The 13218-nt window shown below is 39.8% G+C and overlaps 2 protein-coding genes across 5 annotated transcripts; one reads left to right on the forward strand and one right to left on the reverse strand.

Moving 5' to 3' along the window:
* The first annotated feature begins 400 nt into the window (after positions 1–400).
* On the forward strand, positions 401–5912 carry LOC104449016 (sugar transporter ERD6-like 6). Of its 2 annotated transcripts, none has more exons than XM_039315224.1 (19): positions 401–591; positions 633–919; positions 1172–1234; positions 1312–1401; positions 1513–1572; positions 1661–1726; positions 1815–1880; positions 1969–2044; positions 3013–3077; positions 3161–3253; positions 3443–3523; positions 3615–3699; positions 3944–3990; positions 4108–4170; positions 4242–4301; positions 4400–4465; positions 4566–4625; positions 5214–5328; positions 5428–5912. In XM_039315224.1, the coding sequence occupies exons 2-19, from the start codon at positions 728–730 to the stop codon at positions 5538–5540; spliced, it is 1461 nt and encodes a 486-aa protein (XP_039171158.1). In that variant the 5' UTR covers positions 401–591; positions 633–727; the 3' UTR covers positions 5541–5912. The 2 variants fall into 2 exon arrangements, with proteins under 2 accessions (XP_039171158.1, XP_039171157.1); XM_039315223.1 differs by having other exon boundaries at positions 402–572; positions 614–919.
* Positions 5913–6686: 774 nt separating this feature from the next.
* On the reverse strand, positions 6687–10964 carry LOC104449017 (7-methyl-GTP pyrophosphatase). 3 transcript variants are annotated; one of them, XM_010063005.3, is made up of 10 exons: positions 10808–10964; positions 10516–10587; positions 10352–10426; positions 9990–10073; positions 9192–9272; positions 8846–8915; positions 8674–8765; positions 7738–7779; positions 7551–7631; positions 6696–7031 (listed from the first exon to the last, which is right to left on the reverse strand). In XM_010063005.3, exons 1-10 carry the CDS (start codon positions 10832–10834, stop codon positions 6960–6962), a joined length of 696 nt encoding a protein of 231 aa, XP_010061307.2. In that variant the 5' UTR covers positions 10835–10964; the 3' UTR covers positions 6696–6959. The 3 variants fall into 3 exon arrangements, with proteins under 3 accessions (XP_010061309.1, XP_010061307.2, XP_010061308.2); XM_010063007.3 differs by lacking the exon at positions 9990–10073 and having other exon boundaries at positions 6687–7031; XM_010063006.3 differs by lacking the exon at positions 9192–9272.
* Between the last annotated feature and the right edge of the window lie 2254 nt (positions 10965–13218).

The following is a 13218-nucleotide window of genomic DNA, read 5'->3' on the forward strand; positions in this document are numbered from 1 at the left end:
GATCATAAATGTATAATATCAATAGCTACAGTGTGCAGAAGCTGGTCTAGACACCAGTTGACGTTTGAAAAATGTCTATATTACAGCGCAACAAAATAAAATATCTAAGGAACCAAACGAAGTGACAAGAAAAGAGAACCCCCCGAACGGGGTTCCGAACAGTTGGTGGGGACTTCATAGACTTGAGGATCAACAGAAACAGAAAAAGGGAAGATTTTAATCCCCTTGTTAAGGATTGATATAGAAACGGAAGGACAGATGAGCCTCCTAATCCTCCAAAGGTGGTCCAGCTCATAAGCAATAAACAGTAGAAATACAAAATGTGGAGGTCGCGGGATTGCCAGATGTGCGTATCAGTGGCGAGAGCTCGAGGAGAGATGGATGACAACGACACGACATGCCAGCTGCTACATACAGCACGTCGACCCTTAGGTGTTCGATGACTATTTTTGCCCTATCATTAAAAACAAAAGAAAAACCACTTCCTTGTCTACTCCCGTTCTTTCACTGTTTCCCATTGTCGGCTCTCCCCTACCAATTTTCCGTCCATCCTAGTTTATCTTTTTCGATACATTCTTCTCTGTTCCTCGCACGGGCATTTCTTTTTCGATACATTCTTCTCTGTTCCTCGTACGGGCATTTCGGCGAACAGATACAGTGCAGTCTTGGAGATTGAGTGCTGGGATCTTCGATTCGTCCCTCCAGTGTCGGGAGTTTGCGGGAAAACATGAGCTTCAGAGAGGAGAATGAAGAGGGGAGGGATCTTAGGAAGCCCTTCTTGCACACGGGAAGTTGGTATCGGATGGGCTCCAGGCAATCCAGCATGTTGGGCTCTTCTCAGGCAATTCGCGAGAGCTCCATATCGGTTGTTGCCTGCGTCTTAATCGTTGCTTTGGGTCCTATTCAGTTCGGCTTCACTGTAAGCAGCTTTCTCAATCTGTCTTTGTCGATTTCTTTGCCCGTTCGGTCACTCGAGCACGATTGCAAAAGCACTACTACACACTGTGAAAAGCCCCTTTCTCTTGATTGTCAAACAATGAAATCAGCTCTGGTCAAGAGCAAATGAGGATGGGTAACTTCAAAAATTGGCATTGCTTTTGAACTCATTTCGTTTGACTGAACATTAGTAGCTGTTGATGTTCTTATCTGAGTGTTGATTGCTTATAAACAGTCGGGTTACTCATCGCCTACCCAATCTGCAATCGTAGAGGATCTTGGTCTTACCGTCTCAGAGGTGTGAATCTCTCAACTCTCTATCTCAAATTTGTATTGGGTTTTCTTGAGTACAGCGGCTAATCGGATTCTGGGCAGTTCTCCTGGTTTGGTTCGTTATCAAATGTAGGAGCTATGGTTGGGGCAATAGCCAGCGGTCAGATTGCAGAGTATATTGGACGAAAAGGGGTTGGGTTGAATTTGTTGATTAGCTTTTCTTTGTCAACATTGCACTTTTGCAGTAAGATTTGCTTGTTCTGACTAATGTGATGGAGGTTTACTGTATGTTGTCAACTGCAGTCTCTGATGATTGCTTCCATCCCAAATATCATTGGATGGCTTGCCATTTCCTTTGCCAAAGTGAGTTTTTGTATTTAACTATCTATGCCAGATGTTGTGGCATCTAGAAGGGAAGTGCTTGAGCCTGACATTTACAATGTTCTTTTAGGATTCTTCTTTTCTGTACATGGGAAGATTGCTAGAAGGCTTCGGTGTGGGCATAATTTCTTATACGGTACATTCTATTCTGCTCTAGTGTGTATCTTTTATAGTCAATTAAAGAATGAGAAAAGTGATGATGCCACCTATTTTAATATCCATAGGTGCCTGTATATATAGCTGAAATTGCACCTCAGAACATGAGAGGAAGCTTGGGCTCAGTGAATCAGGTTGGGATTGCTTGATCACTAATTGAGATTTTCTTCCTGAAAAAGGCCGAGTCTACAGGTAGTAACAGCGTGATTTGTGTGTTTTTAGCTATCAGTTACTATCGGGATAATGCTGGCTTATCTGCTGGGACTTTTTGTCGAGTGGAGGATACTTGCTGTTTTAGGTAAAGCTAATTCATAGTTGTTAAGTGCATATTTTCTTTTTATCTATTGTTATTTCATTAGTTGGTTGAGAAAATCCTGTAATTATCTTAGTAAATAAAATAGAGTTTTTAGATGAAATCCTTAATTTGCAATGATCGGCTAAAATTCTTGTTTCTTGCAAAGTCAGAGTCATTGTATTTTGTTAGGTGCACTCTTCATAAAGCAGAGATATTTCCAGATTAAAGAAAACCACTAGGTGTGATCGAATAAAAAACAAATCTACCTCCTCCAATTTCCTTCTTTGCTTGATAGCGTCGTGTTAGAAGTTTCCTCTGTCTCAAAAGTATTATGAAATCGTATTGGTTTCTTCAATTGTTGCTTTTGCATCTCTCAGAGGTTAAATTTGCACTAAATGTCACTTCCAATTGCCATGGCTCATCTTATTTGAAATTCCATTTGTAACTCAAATTAGCATAATGATATCACATGTTTTTGAGTACCCAACTGATCCTAGCTAGGAATGGCAGCCTTCTGTTTCATGCGCATGCTGTGAGTACCAAGGCACACATTTTTTTGCTTTTGGGGCAAGCTTGAGAGAACGTGTGGGCATGTTGATCTTGATCCACATCTTGAACAAATATAACTACAACTTGAGCAATCATTTAGAGTTAAAAAGCAGCATCTTGATACAATTGACACAATTGAACCTGGTTTTGTAGCTATTTTAAGGAGAACTAAACTGAATGTGGATGTGGAGTCAATACTTGAGAATACAAAAGCTTGAGAGAAATAGAGGCCCTATGTTTTGAGTACTTGAGCAATGTTAGAATGATCGAGATGAAAATTTCATGTTCCTTAGTCTTCATTCTTTGTTTCCCGAGAATAGAAGAGATGAGATGAATATTTTAATACAGTCAAACTATTCACAAAGACTTGACCATCTTCTTCTTGTATTTTTTATATATTACTCTATTGGTTACATTCACAGGAATATTGCCATGTACAATATTGATACCTGGTCTGTTCTTCATCCCAGAATCCCCCCGCTGGCTGGTAAACTCTGTTCAGTAAGATCATTCTGCAATTCTAGTTTAAGTTTTGTCTTAGCTCATTCCGGATTCATATATCAAATACAGGCTAAAATGGGCATGACAGAAGAATTTGAAGCTTCTTTGCAAGTTCTTCGAGGCTTTGATACTGATATTTCACTTGAAGTGAATGAGATCAAGGTAGTGTTGAGTTAATTTTTCATTTGTATTTGCAGTTGTGATTGAAAACTTGAGATGTAGTAGCCTCCTTCCAAACGAGTTCATTCTGAGCATGCAAGCTGATGCTACACCTAGTTCATTTACTTTAATGCTTGTTGCATGGGTGCACCTGTTTAATGAATTACATGGGCTTTCCTTGGTCTTTCACAGAGAGCTGTCGCCTCAAGCAGCAGAAGAACTACCATTCGATTTTCAGAGCTCAAACAAAGAAGATATTGGTTCCCATTGATGGTAAACACTTTCCGGAAATTTATCTTTCCTTCGTGTCTTTTGCCATGTTAAGCATCAAAGGCTAATTGTCTTCCACAAATTTGATCTGCAGGTTGGGATTGGTTTGCTTATCCTGCAACAGCTTAGTGGGATAAATGGGGTTTTATTCTATTCTAGTACCATTTTTGAAGATGCTGGTAAGCATGTTGCATTCCCTTTCTTCAGATCGTTGTGAATAAGAATTATTAGTGGAACTAGCTTTTAAATTAGGTCATAGACAATAAGTTTATCCATGCTGACTACCCTGTGGCTGTCTGCTATGTTTATTGTTTGTGTTGAGTTTTTCAAGCAAGCAAGTTAAGTATCTTCCTCTGTAAAAACTTATCCTATCAGTAAGCATCGCACTCTAATTTCCTTGGTGTTTGCTTCTGTCTCAAATAGGGGTTACATCAAGCAATTTAGCAACAGTTGGAGTTGGTGCTGTTCAGGTAGAACATAAGTAGGCTATCAATGGGCCTTTACATTTTGTGATTGGAGATTTCAACCATAATAGATTATCTTCCTAAGGCATGATTAAGGTGATTAAGGGATGATATGGCTTTTAGGTTATTGCAACTGGAGTTACTACTTGGTTGGTGGATAAAGCAGGCCGCCGGCTTCTACTTATTGTAAATGTCACAAACCTTTCAGTTTTTGGTATTTCCTGCTCTAGCAAAGGATTAATGACTGTCTATTTCAGGTTTCCTCAGCTGGGATGACTGCTAGCCTTCTTTTGGTTGCAGTGTCCTTCTATGTGACGGTAATACTGTAGTTTGCTCTTTGTGCTCAACCTAAGAATATAGCCTTTAGAAGCGTTTGGAAAATTTCTCATCAAGGGTTTCTTCTTGATTATTACAGGACTCCGTATCAGAGAGTTCTAGTCTCCATAATATTTTTAGCATCTTGTCAGTGGTTGGGGTTGTGGTAAGTCACTATGGTCGAAGCTGGTAGATACATGTCCCATATGCTCATTGAAAACATGGGGAGGCATAGTAACACTTTCCTATCTCTGTCTTCATGGCAGGCTATGGTAGTTGCATTCTCGCTAGGAATTGGAGCCATACCATGGGTTATAATGTCAGAGGTAATATCACTCGGATCAAATCTGATCTTGTTAGAACTGGCATAATCATTCGCTTGAAACGACAGTTTGGTTTTGCACAGAAGGAAGTTGTTCCACTTTGCTGTTTGTTTGTTGAGCCAGACATGCATGACCTACAACCATAATTTCATGGTCAACAAAAAAAAATACTCTTCAAAAAGAATGGAAGCAAGAGGAACTTGAGTCATCATGTTTGTAAGCATACTCAGAAGGTTTAAAAGTTTGAACTTAAATTATGCAGCCTACAATTTTTATGTCCTTCCTTTTTGGCTGGACTAGGTTAAGTTTCCCAGTATCCCTTTTAGGCAAAGGGAGAGTCCAGGATCTTTCATCTTGACTTTCATGATAGAATAAACACAACCTAGTGAGCCCCGCTTATGAAGTGCTGGCTTAGATGTTACTTTGTGCAGTAATCTGATGTTGTGAATGATAGGATGAAGGAATCTGTTCATCTTGTGTGGGTGTGGGGAGAGAACCTCCACGGGGAAGATAGCTACTTTTCATTTTCGTATTAAAGGAATTGTGATCTTGTTGCCACTAAATTTGAGGTTATTCTTCTGGTGAACGCAGATTCTTCCGGTCAATATTAAAGGCTTAGCTGGGAGTATTGCCACACTTGCCAACTGGTTATGCTCTTGGGTGGTCACCATGACAGCAAATTTGCTTTTGACTTGGAGCACCGGAGGTCTCTCTCTCTCTCTCTCTCTCTCTAGATAGATAGCGCACACATGCATTTTTTCTATTTTCTAAGTTATTTGACTTGGCTATCCTACATCATAAACAGGTACCTTCACAATATATATGGTTGTTAGCGCTTTTACTGTGGCGTTTGTTTCTCTTTATGTGCCTGAGACTAAAGGAAGAACTTTAGAAGAAATTCAAAGGTCCTTCAGATGATGATGGTCTCCTTTCCTCTTGGGTTGCTGTCCTCCCTTTCTCTCTTTTTTGAAGAGACAATCTCCGCATTCCCCAGCATTGGGATTTGGCACATTCTCTGAGGGGAAGCAAGATGTACAATCACTTTCCGTATAAATGCAGGCATTTTCTTTGCCCGGCAGCCACTTTCCGACTGTATTGCTTTCATGGCTTCATTAAGTCAACTCTTCAGAGCCGTATCTTTAAAAGAACTCGTCTGGTGTTTCGGCATCGATTATATTGTATCTGTCACTTGAGGGAAGACTGGATTGTTAGTGAATCTGAAGAAAGGAAGTTTTGATGGAGTTGTCTTGCCGCTTCTGCTCATCATTGAATAGAGTCCCGATACTTTTATTTGTATTTGGCAATACATACATACATACATACATACATACATACATACATACATACAGCAAATGGATTTCAACCAAAGTTAGGACTCCTAACTTAGGATGTGATTCATCTTTATGATTGCTCTGGCGTAATATCACTCACATTTTACATGTTTTTCTCCCCGCTTTTCTACATCCAACTCGCTAGAAGTCAGTGCAGCCATAGCCTGAAAGAGAGACAGCAACCAACGGTTTTTTTTTTCACTTTGGTTTTAGGGGTGGTCCCGCAACCGGTGCGTTGACCGTTAGGTATATGTTTCGAGTGAGAGGTTTCGCTGTCCACAATTAACTGGTCATCTGATGGTTCGCTGGCCTCTGCTTACAAAATATTTTAGGTACCAGCCGAAGAGTGACAGGTCAATTCAGGAGACAATTGAAACTGTACAAATAATAGGTGTACGATGTGAATCAACCCAAAAATAGAACGTGAAAAGACTCCTTTCGCTGAAACCTGGTTTCAACGGCCTTCAAATGTCCGAAAAAAGGCACCATATTTTCTATCTGAGTCGGTCCTGAGATTTTTGTGTAGGCTACTTTAGAGTCATTTATAAATGAAATTTATTGAAATCTTGAGGAGGAAGGCAAGTGGTCTAATTTGACACCTCCACATTACTGGAGTCTCTTCATATTTTAACTATGTCCACCCAACATACCAATTCGACCAAAAAAAAAAAAAAAAAAACATACTGAATATTCTCGGATTGAGGAATTTATTCAACCGTGAACCAGATAGAACTTGTGAGCCTAGAGCTAGAAAATGATTAGGATGTGTCTCAATATCATATTCTACATATAACTGAAGAATGTGGCGAGGTAACAGTGTCTTCCAACATAAGAGAAACCAAAAAGCAAGGAAAGCAAACCACCAAGTTTAAAGTTGGAGTTGGTGCAATGTAGTTTTAGCCTTTTAGGTAATTGAGCTGACAACCATTCTCATAAGAGACCAACAGTAGCATCTTTAAGGAAACATCAATATAAGGAAGGTCAATAGAAAGTGTTGTGATCGGATTCACAACACTTCCTTAATGAGTTTCTCGGTGAGAGCTTTGGGGAGTCCCATGACGCTATCAGTTGTTCCTACCTGCAAACGAACATCACCAGCTAGTAGTGTTAGCCTGCTGTAGAGATGAAGATGAACTTCATAAGCAGACTAGACTAAATGCATGCAAAACCATCACTTAGTCTTTGGAAGCCAGCAACTCAGGGTTGTGTACTTCAATCAAGACCAGCCTCCCTTCATCCTTTTTCTTTTGAACAGTGTAACAGTTAGCCAACAGTTTCATAATGATCTCTGAACGATGAAGCACTACCTAAGAAAGAAGCAAACTATTGCATTCTCCAAATCTAGAAGTCTACAACCATACAGTGCTTGATTTCTACAGAGCTGATGGACTATAGTTAAGGAAAACCACTAGATAAGGGCTATTCAATAAGAAAACAAAACTAACCAAAATAAGTTGTGAAGGATCCATTGAAATTGCACTTATCATCTCTTAATTAATCTCTTGCCTCTTGTATTGTGTATTATGAATGGTGATGCCACAACATTATTGTTGACATTGCTGTGCAATTGTTAAATTACAGAGATAAGTAAACCAACCACTTGCTTCACGTAAGGCAATATCAATGGATGTTCAATAATTAGTCCCCCAGCAACATTAAGCACAATTCCTTCCTCTACCTGTACCACAAGAGAATATGAATCTTATTAGTTCGCCATGTAATCACAAACCAAGATTTGGTCAGATGAAAGGATAACGTTACAAAAAGAAGGGAACATTCTTCACCATTTTCTCAATGATCTCATCTGGTATTTCATGAAAGAAGATCTGCAGTGCAGTATCACAAAATTGTTAAATAGTTTATCATTGTGGGACTACAAATTTAACTTTTGTGTATAACTCTATCAACATCATAAAGATCACCATTGAAGAAACACAAGCTAAATGAAATCCCTATCATTTCACAGAACAACACAGGCCCTTCTCACTTCACAATGCAGGAAACAAGTTTCAGTAGCACATACTGGAGCAACAATTTCATTTTAAAGAAAAAATGATGAAATAGCAGGAGCTTCTAAAGAAGCTTGAGTACTGTTGACTCAAAAGAGCTCTATAATTTATACTCTTGTAAAATTGCAAAAAAAATCAGATTGAAAGCTTGCTCTATTTTTATACAACAAACACAATTTGATATAAAATAACCCAGAGATCTCTCCAGTCACCAGCAGAAGATCAAAAGCTAGACCTCCAAAGCAATCTTGATCAACATCAGGCAGTAAATAAAGCACAGTGAAGCAACACATTACACAATAAGTCTACACATGCTTACGAGAAGTTTTTAGCAGGAAATCAGCAGACAACTGCTTCTATAATAATATTAGCTCAATCAAAAAGTTGCATCAACAGGTAATACAAATTGTAGACTTAGTTAGCCAGCCATTTGGATAACAGAAACTTGTCACTTGTTCAGCTTCAAAAAAACTTCATACCCTGTTGGCCCAAAATCATAAGGTCAAAATTAATGTTTCCATACTGTACTGGAGATCTAACCAAAATGGTGTTCAGCATCTGTTGAAGCGATCAGAAGCAGCCAAAAAAACCATATCAAAAGCTGCATCTATAGCTAGTTGAATCGGGGTCTGGGTTACTAAATACTGGTTGAAACACTCAAATCAGAATTGCCTACATTTCTTTTCTCCATGAGAAGGAGAGAGAAAGTACCTCCACACGATCCCATTCTCCTTTTCTACTTCCAGTTTTGAGATTCAAAACAAGAACAGATCCAACAGTTGCAGCATGTCCACCAGAATATCCTGCAACCTATTTGGTTTAGATTATATGGTCATGGAAAAGGGCATCAATGATGAAGTGGATTGAAACATTGTAAGCAAACCTTTCAAAAATTCTCGTGCTTCTTCCTTACTGGATGGTTTTTCCCTAACAGCATCTCCATAGACAACCACCTCCAGATCAAATTCACAGTAAGAAAAAACACAAAGCAAGCTGTTTCTAGAGAAGAATTTCCACTTAAGGAAAAGAATATGTTTTATCACCACCCAGGACAGCCATCTATGTTTGAGGATACAAGGTGCTTTAGGAAATTAATAGATAGTTACTCAACAAAATTTTCCAAATAATATGTGAATGTATAAGTTCTTCTAATATTGTAGACAGACCAAATATCGACATTAAATGAGTTGGTCAAATATACAACACAATAACAAAAAAAGGACTTTTACTTGATCTGAAGTTATAAGTAATGTGGGATCAGCATCCTTAATGTAGTCACCAAGAGGTATCTTCTGAGAGATGGCCTCTGCCTGACAAGAGGTTCCACGAAAGGAAGTAAGCACCTGAGTTACATCACACTGCGATCGCCAATATAATCGAAGCACAATGACAAACAAATCATTCAACTTAGTGAGATCACCGAACTGCCATCTAAACAATGCAACATATTTACGCAATCAACTATACCCAATGTCGATATCATTCAGCACTGGTTGCAGCTTGTGACCATAAGAGAGTAACCAGGACATTCACGGCCAAAGAATTCCTATAACCAGGTGTCCAGTCCACAGACCAGAGTACAATCTGTAGTTAATTTGTTCAAGGAAAGGATTTGCTTATTATTTCTGTATGAGGTCAAAAGGTTCAGAATGCAACTCAGGCCATGGCATTTAGAAGAGACCTCAAATAGATAAAAAGACTGTATGATGGTTTCACCTTGCCAAGGTACATCTCAGCTTTCAGGAAAAACAATTGGCCCGTTTCTGGTCCTCCCTTATTGACATCCAAGGTCAAGGGGGTTAATTCCTACTTCCAGTCTCCTAAACCCAACTTGTTTATTAGAAGAAAAATTAATCTCAAAAGCTGTGAACCATCAAAGCGTGAAAAGAAAAGAGAGTGAAAACTAATATTAAGTTATATAGTAATAAATCAATGTATCCTCAAAATCCATAGATGGCGCTAGGTAGTTGACCAATTGAAAGGATTCATATAAGGAAATTTGACAACAAAGTGTAGGAAAGATGTACTGTGTCTGCTGCAATCAAAATTATTGGTTCAGAATCCTTCTCTTGGCTATTTATCTGTTGTACTTTGGATGTGATAGCATTGGCCTGTGATGAAACTCCAACGCAATCAATGGAAGAGATCACAAACCCAAACTACACTAATTCATTCCTATGCAAAAGAACCAGAAACTGGAATTTAGGCAAGGCTGAGGACTAAGAACCTCCTCCTAACATATTATGCTATGTTAAACTGAAGAGTCACTTCATCACTGGTAGCTTGACTATTAAATCTTAGGGAGTATAATGATGACACATCCATAACATTCTCAGTAATCAAACAGCACATAATTGGCCCAATTCAACATTTTGAAGAATCACGTCACCTTAGCCTCGGCCAGAGCCATCACCAACTCCTCCGGCTTATCCTTCCGGATTGATTTCTCATCAATATCTGCAGTCTAACTAACAAATGAAAGCTAAAACAAATTTCCAAACAATACCAACGAATCACAATAACAACAACAAAGTCAATGAGAGACAATCTTACCATGATGGTGAATTCATACCCCATTTCAGCCAATATTTTCCTCCGGGCTATCGAAGAAGAGCCCAAGATTATCTGCACAATACAAAGCTTAGCAATCCATTTTTACTTCCAACTATAACCCAAGAGAGATTACGGGTTTCTTTGTGAAACGAAATTACTGTAACTCGATGCACCAATTTGACGGCTCTTTCTAGTTCCTCCTCCTCATCTTCTCTCTCTCTCTCTTTCTCTCTCTCAAAGATGAGAACAGCATCCATTAATGGAATGAGAGGTGCAACAGGACAGAGCCTACCTTGAAGGGAGAGCAAGCCGCTTCCATCTCTCACGGCGGCGAGAAATTGGTACCTCCGATTTTGTTGGGTTTGCTGGTGATCTGATGTTTTATTTGCTTCGGGCCAAACGACATCGTAGGGACTGATGTAGCTTCGGTTCAAGCCATTGCTGAACCGAGGCTTGTGATCTGATGTTTTATTTGGTATTTTGCGAATGTTCTTATTTAATTTTAAACGGCCGTCGGTTTTGTGATCTGATGTTTTATTTGGTATTTTGTGAATGTTCTTTTTTGGTTTTAAACAACGTTTATGACTGGAAATCAAGATTGTTTTGTCAATTAATTGATCAACCATCTATTAAAATTAGATTAGATATCCTTATGGTCTAGAGTGTTTGAATCTCTTGACTATTTTTACATTTAGCTGAGTCAAACACAATTTGTGAGTATTTATCTTTTTCAAAGCCGGTGAGTGGAGGACGAGTGGTGCATGTGGCTTTCAAACTTACTCTATTGATTCGAACACAATTTTGCTGCATTTAATGATTAAAGCACCAATCCAATCCAACACACTAATTAGTTTGATTTAGTTTGATTTCATACTAGCACTTAGTTCAATTTTGTACACAATCAATCATTGACTTGAAGGCAAAACTAGATTAGACATTAAACCACCAATCCAATCCAATCCATCACACTAATTAGTTTGATTTGGTTCGGTTTCATACTAGCACTTAGTTCAATTTTGTCTCCATTGTATAAACCAATTAAGTTTAATTCTAGGATCAAACTTGTATTGGAACAAATTTTGATCGATCATATGTGCATTTATTGCTTAATTGAAATTCTATCCTGGTTAGGATGCTCATTCTAGGGCAAATGTGTTAAATCTATTTTTATTCTTTATGATTCATTTTTTCTATGATTTGATCTCAAAGTTTGATTTTTGTAAGTTATTAAAGTATTTTAATTTGAACAATGAAGTCCTACCGCTAGTTGTCGTAGAAAAGCTCCATTTTATATATTGATGTAGTGATGGTGGCATGGAATTTTTACTGATATGGCATCTTTTCAGCCCAAAATTTCTTAGGTGGATTTCATAGTTAAAGAAAAAAATGTCAACTTAAAAATATGAACGTAAGAGACTATTCCCTAAACTTTTTGCTCGTCTTACACTTCTCTGTACCGCTTGACAGTCTGGGCCGAAAAGATGCCACGTCATTTAAGATATTCCACTTTTGACCAAAAAAATTAAGATATTCCACGTCGGCACCACCACATCATCATTTTAAGGGAGTTCCCGACAGCAATTACAAGTAAGACCTAGACCGCACGATGAGAGAAAATATTGCCGTATCAATGGCTGATGTAGCGTGTGCTTATTTATACTATTAACCAATTATAATTTGACACATAATCGATGACAAGGAAATAAAGAAATTAATAAAAAATCCCCAAATCCAACTGGACTTCTCTCTTCCTCCTCTTCCATATGCAGCCACCACGAGCTCAACCTCCGCGCCTCCTTCCGCCATTGCCACCGCCGGAGTCGCCGGCGTCTCGCATCTCTTCAACTTGGTCGTCTCCTCCGCTCGGTTCCTCACTTCCAAGTCTGGCAGCAGGGGACTGGATTTGGTCGGAAGAGAACCCATGGCTAAAGCTGGTCAATCCTTCCACCACTCAACACAAAATCCATGGACTGAAAGCGTGCAGGTTTTTTCGTCGCGAGACGACCGAAATAGAAAATGATTGTGTAGAAACAGCTCCATTTGCGCCAGATCTGGAGCCTTGGCCACGAGCGACAATAGCTCGCTCACACACGACGACGACGAGGAGACGCGAAGGTCGATGAAGTCTAGATCTGGAACTGTCGTCGCTCCTGGCCGAGGCTCCAGATCTGGAAGTTCGATTGGATGTGGAGCCTTGGCTGCGAGACTGAGAGGTGGACGCGGAGGTCGGCGCTCAGATCTGTGGACGAGAGGCCGTCCATGGCCGACCGCTGCTCTGCATCTCCATCTCTGTGGACGAGCGCTTGCGGCCAAGGCTCAGCCGTTGGGACAACGGAGAGGCGGTGGACGGGAAGGTCGGCCTGGACGCGACGACCGACCGTCACTCAATAGCCAGATCTGGTCTGCTGCTCAATGGCTTTGAGCTCGAAACTTGGCTCGTCCATGGCTGCCGGCGATGAGTTCAACGGCTTTGCCGCGTTCCATGGTGGCCACGGTGGGGCGGTGGCTCAAGGATCGCGGCGGCGGTGGCGGAGGAGATAGCTAAGCCCAGGTGGAGCGGAGGTTGAAGATGAAGAGTCAAAGAGAGAAAAGTTAATTTTTTAATTTCCACGTCAGTGTCCATGTGTCACGATTTAGTTGGATATTAGTAAATAAGCACACGCCACGTCAGCTGATGATGTGGCACTTGCGAACCACTCAATA

This window comes from Eucalyptus grandis, chromosome 6, assembly GCF_016545825.1.
Source record: "Eucalyptus grandis isolate ANBG69807.140 chromosome 6, ASM1654582v1, whole genome shotgun sequence".
NCBI classification, from domain to species: domain Eukaryota; kingdom Viridiplantae; phylum Streptophyta; class Magnoliopsida; order Myrtales; family Myrtaceae; genus Eucalyptus; species Eucalyptus grandis.

Bases quoted from the DNA above. Each gene is read 5' to 3' on its own strand.
- LOC104449016 (XM_039315224.1), top strand. From the start codon at position 728: ATGAGCTTCAGAGAGGAGAATGAAGAGGGGAGGGATCTTAGGAAGCCC. The intron at 3,254-3,442 runs GTAGTGTTGAGT...GGTCTTTCACAG, and splicing joins TTGAAGTGAATGAGATCAAG to AGAGCTGTCGCCTCAAGCAG. The intron at 3,700-3,943 runs GTAAGCATGTTG...TGTCTCAAATAG, and splicing joins TACCATTTTTGAAGATGCTG to GGGTTACATCAAGCAATTTA.
- LOC104449017 (XM_010063005.3), bottom strand. From the start codon at position 10,834: ATGGAAGCGGCTTGCTCTCCCTTCAAG. The intron at 8,766-8,845 runs GTTTGCTTACAA...AATAGGTTGCAG, and splicing joins AGCACGAGAATTTTTGAAAG to GATATTCTGGTGGACATGCT. The intron at 7,780-8,673 runs GTACTTTCTCTC...ACTGCACTGCAG, and splicing joins GAGAATGGGATCGTGTGGAG to ATCTTCTTTCATGAAATACC.